We start from the raw sequence: 7,678 nt of genomic DNA, 5'->3' as shown, positions 1-7,678 counted from the left end.
TCTGGCCACCCGTATGAAAAAATTTTGGAGGCACCACTGGAGGAGAGAATACAAAAAATGTGAAGAAGATGATATACTCTATTAGATACTCAGAGTGACTTTAATCACAGATTCACAGTTTGTTCACACTGAAGTGTTTCCCATTTGAGTGTTTTTGCTTTAAATGTGTTCAGTATATTTTTAAACCGGAGTGTATGATTTAAAGCACTCTAGATGGAAGGCTGAGTTCCATCGAGCACAGCTGCTTCTATAGCATAGACCTATATGCTGTAACGTTTTCCTGCAGTTGCTTATTAAAATGGCATTGAGGAGCAGTGTGAGTTTATGAGTTAACATTCTTATTTCCATTGCAGTTCTGCTCCATGAACACACAAATTGGAGCCCAATTACCCATTGCTTTACTTGGATGCACTGCAGATATGAGGCCATATTGAATATAATTGTACCCAGTGAAATGCATCCAGTAACGTTGGTGACTATACTTTCATACTAATTTCCCAGTGGTGATCCAAGTCACCTCTGACTCGCCTTTCATTTAGACACAGAGCATCTGACCAACTCTCTCATTCACTGTCACTCTCCTCCTCTTTATTACACACACACACACACACACACGCACACATACACACACTACACAACAGCTTTCATTTCCAATTCATTTCATATTTTAATGGCATTTTCATGTGCAGAAACGTGATCCCTTGGAAGGTGAAATCATTACTGAGAGGACTGATTTTGAACTGAGATGATTTTTTTTTAACCAACTCCAATGTGCTTTAATTTCCTGTTATCTCCCTGCTTGTTCTACCTTACCACACTCATGGCATTCATAAGTTAGTCCAACACACACACACACACACACATACACACACACACACTGCACAACAGCATCGCTTGGATGCTTCTCTATCGCACAGAGACATTATGTAATTCACCCCTGGTAACTGTTCTGGATGCTCGGTCTGATCTCTGTTACCCTCCCTAAATTCTCTGCAACACAGCCCAGCTGAGCCCTCTCTGGCTCTGCGACGCCATCTAGCGACCACCCAACACCGCTTTGTAGCTTCTACCTACTGTGTAGTCTGCTTGTATCCCTCCTTAGTCCTCCTCTCATCTTTTTTTCTGACTCGTTTGAATAAACTACTCATTATTTTGCTGGGGAAACTACTTGCGCCCCGGGGAAACAAAGATTGGTAAAGACTGGTGTCTGCTGTAAATGTGTGTTATTATTACTTAGAGCAAAACAATAGAAAAAATAGAATTTGTATTGAATGATAATGATTATTATAACTCGGATAGTGTGCACTTTACATTCCAGGGTGCCCATGTTGTGATTTTATATGTGCCTGTGATAAAAAAAAATAAAAAAAGAGAAAAAATATAGAGAATAAAGGAACAACATTTCATGATTGACTGTGTTGTTAATCCTGGTCATCATTTGTTTTATACACAACTTCTACCTTGTTTTGTAATAAATTGATTATAATTTCCTCCGTGCGTAAAATGGATAACGCGTGCGTAAAAGCGCAGCACCGCGCATATTTTTTTTTTCTGTCACCAGCTCTTGTTTGTGTCACTCCACGGAAAACTGCACTCGATGTCAGTTTAAAGGTGTGCGGATGTGTGTGCTCGCACAGGCAGTTTGCACACACCGCCGCCTGCTCCTTCGCCTCCCTCTCTTTTTCTCTGTCTGGTGTGCAGGAGAAGAGGGTTGGTTCGATGTGTGTTATGTGACAAAAGACCGCCCAACCCCGCCTCATAGAGAGAGCGAGAGAGAGAGAGAGAGAGAAAGAGAGTTGGAGAGACAGAGGGAGAGGGAGAGGGGTTGGGGGGGCAGAGCATATAGCTCTGGCTCGGAGTCTTTTCTCACACCAGCTTAACGATCATGATGTATCCAAGTAACATGTCCCTGTTTGTGAAGCGCTCACTAAGAGGGGCTCAACTGTTGAACATGGTCTTGTTTAACAACGTGTTGATGATGCAAGACCGGGGTCAGCAGCCACCTGTAGGCACACAACCACCGATTAATAAAACAATGATCAATGATATCAATCAGTAAAAGTCACCTCTCTCTTATACGTGATCCATTTTTAAGATAAACAGCACATTAGATTGCCATAATTGTGTCAGCCATAAAGGTGGTCATTTCAGGTTTCAGCCTCCACAACATCTGTGATATACTGTAAACATTAGGTAATGCTAAAACACATCCCCTGCATTGCGCTGGCAAGTGCTCTGGCTCCACATGCTCTCTATTCAGTATTATAGGTGCGCACCATTCATAACATCAACAGTGTGTAGCAGTGGCTAGAAAATGGGATTAATATTACAGGGTATGTGTCTTCTATTTAGTATTACCCAGGCAACACTGTGGTACAAACTGTGCTCAGTCTTAAAGTTTCCATATGGTAAAGTATACTTAGCTTCCCATATAGCTATATGTTAATGGTACACACATGGGCTGGTGGTAGGAGAGTAGAAAAGGGGGTTCCATAACATAAGCCAGTGTCTCTTTAAAAAAATTGAAGTTTCTTGTTGTATTCTGGAATGAGGTCAGACACGAGGCTCCTCATTGCACGCGCTGATTATTATTAGATTCCATTTTGGGCCAATCAGCGCAGAGAGGGGCGTGAGTTTGGCACAGAGGCAGGGTAGTGACAGCGTCTGATTGGTGGATTTTTATCGCCGTTGTATCTCCGGGAAGGGATAAATACAAGCAAGGGGGGCCGGGACTGGAGGGCTGCTTGAAACTCGACTGCGGGTCTGCAGATGGAAGGCGGACAGTGTAACTCTAGGTTCCTTTTTTTCCTCCCCAGCATGCATGGCTTTTGTTTCTAGGAGAGGGGGACAGAGCTGATGCAGAGAAAAGCACTTACCTTTACACACTGTACTTGGGAGCCCTTTGTAAGCGCCGGAGTGCACAGTGTGGCACTCAGTCTGCGCTCTGCAGCTGCATAGACTATGTTCAGTCACCACACGGCTGAATTGATTTTATAACACAGACGGGAAGAGACTGAGAGAGACAGATACATCAGGGTACTCAGTGGAGAGTGGGCTATACTGTCCGTGCTGTTCTAACACCTACAGAACCTGGAAATTAAACTTTTTTTCTACACGTTTAGCCTTTTTAAGGCTCCACTGGACTGAACTGTTACCGAGTTTACTGCACATCTCAGGAGTGAATTATTTCTTGCGTTTCTTTTTTCTACTCAGCTCAAACTGTGAAGAGGGGCAGAAAAGAGCTGAGTTTGCTTTAAAGTGAATCGGAGGACCAAGGAGAGAGGGAGAGAGACAGAGCCAGCACATCGCTCTCCCTCTGTGTGTGTGTATAACTGGGCAGCATGGTGCAGAAAATGAGCCACACAGAGAGCACCGCCGAGGCGCTGTCCTTTTTCGCCGGAGATTCGAGCTCCGACTCCGGGGCGTGCATGGACCTGGACCCGGCCGCTTCGCCTCTCTCCCCGGGCTCCACTGCTTCCTCCACCGCCGGGGACAAGCTGGGAGAAAACCCGGCGTGGTGTAAAACTCCCAGCGGCCACATCAAGAGACCCATGAACGCGTTTATGGTGTGGTCGCAGATAGAGAGGAGGAAGATCATGGAGCAGTCCCCGGACATGCACAACGCGGAGATCTCCAAGAGGCTGGGCAAGCGGTGGAAGCTGCTCAGAGACAGCGACAAGATCCCCTTCATCAGGGAGGCGGAGCGGCTCAGGCTCAAGCACATGGCGGACTATCCCGACTACAAGTACCGGCCGAGGAAGAAGGTAAAATCAAGCGCTTCCAAGCCTGGCAGTAACGGAGACAAGGGGGAGAAACTCAACGGTAGCTCTAACAACACCAGCAGTAAGACATCCTCATCTTCGAGGAAGAATGGATCCAAATCACTCAGCAGCAGCAAACCCCACAAATCACTTTTCGGGAGCAGCAGCAGTAGCACCAAAGCATCACCGTTTGCCTCTGAGCACCCATCAGAGCACCATCACAACTCTCTCTACAAGTCGAAATCTGTCTCCTCTGCAGCCAAGCAGATACCAGAAGGCAAGAAGCCCAAGCGGGTATACGTCTTCGGCAGCAGCGGGGCCAACTTGAGCGTCAGCCCCGCGTCCTCCGTTGTGGTCCCGGCCAGCCCGACGCTCAGCAGCTCGGCGGACTCCAGCGACCCGCTCAGCTTGTACGAGGACGCGGCCAGCGGCAGGGAGGAGGGAGCCGACTCCCCCGGCAGCGGCGGCAGCCTGGGCGGGTCTTCGGAGCGCCACGGCGGGCACACATACAGCAGTCGACGGGCTTCCTCGCCGACTCCCTCCGGCTCTCACTCCTCCGCCTCGTCCCACTCGTCCTCCTCGTCTTCCTCAGAGGATGAAGAGTTCGAGGACGACTTGCTCGACATTAACCCGAGCCCCAGCTTTGATAGCATGTCGCTGGGGAGCTTTGGCTCCTCGGTGCTGGACAGGGACTTGGATTTGAACTTTGAGTCCGGCTCCGGGGGCTCCCACTTCGAGTTCCCCGACTACTGCACGCCCGAAGTCAGCGAGATGATCTCCGGGGACTGGCTGGAGTCCACCATCTCCAACCTGGTGTTCACATACTGAGTGCGTAAAAGGCAAAACATACACAGGTAATGTCCTGCGAGCTCAAATATGACCACAAACAGAAAGTTCCTGGTGCAGTGGGCGTAATAGTTTGTGTTATAACCACACCAGACTGAAACTAGCCCCCGTCCCTTGTCGTTCACAAGAGCTGCAGATCCTTGGAAAGCTTAACTTTAAAGCGACTAACTTGCTTTTTGTACTTTTCTCTGGATGCGTCGGACTGGGGGACTCGGTTGAACCACAGCAGTGGAGTGCAAACAGGAGAAGGAGAGAAGAAGAAGAGACTGACTGGGTTTCCTCTCAGTGCTGAACTGTTTTTTTGAACAACTTAAAACTGTGATTGATTTGCACGTTACGCGGTCCGCCGTTCACTTAATCAATGTTGTTGCTGATTTAAAAAAAAAAGGGACATTTCACAACTTTTTACCAATCGCCAAGTGAACTTCACCACTAAAAAGGTACAGAAATAGGACTGTCGTGCGACATTTTTATTGTGGTGTGTCACCGATAGGGATTTTTAATGACACCGAGGTGGGTTGATGTTTTTTAAAAGTCGAATATTTTCTCAAAAAGCAAAAAACATGTTAAGCATGATAGCCTACTTTGTTCCTATCTTGTGCTGAGATTTTTTTTTTCCTGTGAGACTGTCGAGCAGTTTTAAAAACTAGTATTAGGGTTATTTAAATGGATAGGTGGCGCTCGCTTTCGGTTCTTCTCTTTAAAAAAAAAAAAAAAAAAAAAAAGGACATTGAAATAATCACCAGCTGTTGTAATTTTTCAAACTTCAGGACTCAAACGCAACTTCAAATCTGTGCTGAACTTTATATACAACGTGTTCTCTACGATTCAGGACCAAAATTTCTGTTTTGATTTTCAGATGATAGCTATAGAGAAATCCTCACCGATTCTTTTTCATCCTCTGAGCTTTGTTTTGTACATGTATCCAGATGCCATTTTATATGGGATGTTGTATTTATATACTGGGCCAAGCATTTTTGACTTGATCATTTGTTTTTTGTTTTGTTTTTGTTTTTTTTATTTCTTGTATACATGATCTAGTCCTTGTTTTGTTTTGTTTTCTTACACGGTTGTTTGTCAGTATGTCTGTGTCTGTCACATTTCCTTCTCAGGCGAAGGGCTAGAGTTTTAAAAACACACGACTTTTTTGATTTCATTTTATATTTAAATGTACACACTTTTTGGACACTTAAAAGAGAGGAAACAGTTTGATTATTTTCTCAGTGTATTTTTGTACAAATCTATATAGAAAAATGGGGGAGTCAACAATCGGTGTGTGTAGCCTACTAATACAGCGGTATTGGATTTCCTAATTTTTAATACCCCGGTAGGCTGGTTTTCATGCTGCCTTCAAGTGCTCATGGTAAGCTCGTACTTGGGATTTTGTATCGCCTGTTTAAAACGCTTTTATAAGGACAGCCAGCAAACAGACCTTATATCACTGTGGTGCCTATTGTTTTCATGTAGACATTAAAGGTACCAATGTACTTTTAACTTGTGTGACCAGTGCAGAGGAGACAAGAAGACTCAAGTGTGTAATTGGGGTTTTAAATTAAAAAAAAAAAAAAAAAGTAAGACAAACTCTCTGACTTTTACCAGCACCCACTGACAAGACTTTCTTGAACCCCCCGTACTGTCAGTACAGACATTAGGCACTTAACCACCCAGTTATAAGGATGTAATTACGATTTTTCCGACAGCACTTGAAAGCAGCACCAGCCTTTGTATCTGCCTACCTTCTACGTTTACAGTGCCAGTCTGCAGGCTCCTTAAAGACACAGGAATGCATTATTTCTAGAGGCTATTCCTGTGGACCATGTGGGTTTTACAGCATCACTATCTTAAGCAGCCACTTGTTTTTGTTTCTTGCATTTTTCCTTCAGATATCTTTGCCTATGACAACAAATGAGGAGATTGTAGCTTTAAATTTGACGTATTTCTTGATGTTTTCATTAATTGATGTCATAAATTTTTGCCAATCAACCACTGGATTGAACAGGCTTATCAATACAGCAAAGCAAACAGCAAAGGATGACAACATCAAGCATATTCAAATTTCTGACTTGAGTTCCGCAAAACACCTACTTGTACTGCGTTTCTCATTGTATTTGAATATATAATCTTTTCTACTTGTCAGCTAACTATTAGCTAATAATTGTTTTAGTATCTTTATGGCATGGTGAATAGCATTTGTATTTCAGATTCAGGTTATTAGCTGTTGTGTTTTTCAGAAAAAAATGAAAAAATGAGGAAAAACGATGAAACGTGAACTCGATCTTTGTATATTTGACTGTATCATAAAGCAAAAAGATTGTGTGTTTATGTACGTTGTTGCTATCGAGGACAGGCACTGTCTAGAACTGCTATCTTTTACACATCCTTACTTACATTTAAGGTGGTCAGTTCAGGACTCTTTTTTTATATATATATGAAAGCATTTTTAAATATATTGACTTTATTTTTCATCCATCCTGTGCAATATGCTGTGTAGAATTATCATTTATTGTCTCTAATCATGCCATAAACAAAGGAACCACCCTTTTTTTGAGACTCAGAGAAAGGGGGGTGGGGAAACTCATGCCAGCTAAATTGTGTCCATTCACTGCCTGTCAGATTGTTGATATAAACTTGTGTACAGAACTTTTTCAAGGAAGGAAATAAATATCAGCTGGAACTGAAACTCTACAACTCCTTTATTGATTCTTTTTGACTCCCATCGTAGGCAAAGGTGACACGTTTGTATGCTTATTAGATTCATAGCAACATTAACAACATTGTGCATTGATTAGCATGATCCTTTAGCAATGCAGTGCAAAAAGAGCACACCATCAAAGCTATTTTTCTTCATTTAAGTAGCTGATACATTTGTTATGGCAACACATATGTAAGCTCAGTACAAAAACGACACTCCATAGCACACCTCACTATATGAATTTGCAACCAAAAGTGGTTATCTTGGAATAATCAACAAGCAAAGGCTGGGAAATTACTAAGTGCTTTGGGGAAATTCACTCCAATTGTGTTGCAATTTACTGCATCCTGACCAATAACCAACTACAAGCAAAAATGAT

The 7,678-nt window shown here is 43.5% G+C and overlaps 1 protein-coding gene across 1 annotated transcript; it reads left to right on the top strand.

Annotated features, from left to right (window-relative positions):
• Positions 1–2,715: 2,715 nt before the first annotated feature.
• Positions 2,716–7,287, top strand: sox4b (SRY-box transcription factor 4b). Its single transcript, XM_050046270.1, has one exon. The coding sequence runs from the start codon at positions 3,342–3,344 to the stop codon at positions 4,587–4,589; it is 1,248 nt and encodes a 415-aa protein (XP_049902227.1). The 5' UTR covers positions 2,716–3,341; the 3' UTR covers positions 4,590–7,287.
• Positions 7,288–7,678: the final 391 nt, after the last annotated feature.

Source organism: Epinephelus moara, chromosome 6 (genome assembly GCF_006386435.1).
Source record: "Epinephelus moara isolate mb chromosome 6, YSFRI_EMoa_1.0, whole genome shotgun sequence".
NCBI lineage: Eukaryota > Metazoa > Chordata > Actinopteri > Perciformes > Serranidae > Epinephelus > Epinephelus moara.
Note: the sequence above shows the minus strand (reverse complement) of the source record. Positions and strands in the feature narration are given on the sequence as shown.

Excerpts from the sequence above, each read along its gene's own strand:
- sox4b (XM_050046270.1), top strand. The coding sequence starts at position 3,342 with ATGGTGCAGAAAATGAGCCACACAGAGAGCACCGCCGAGGCGCTGTCC.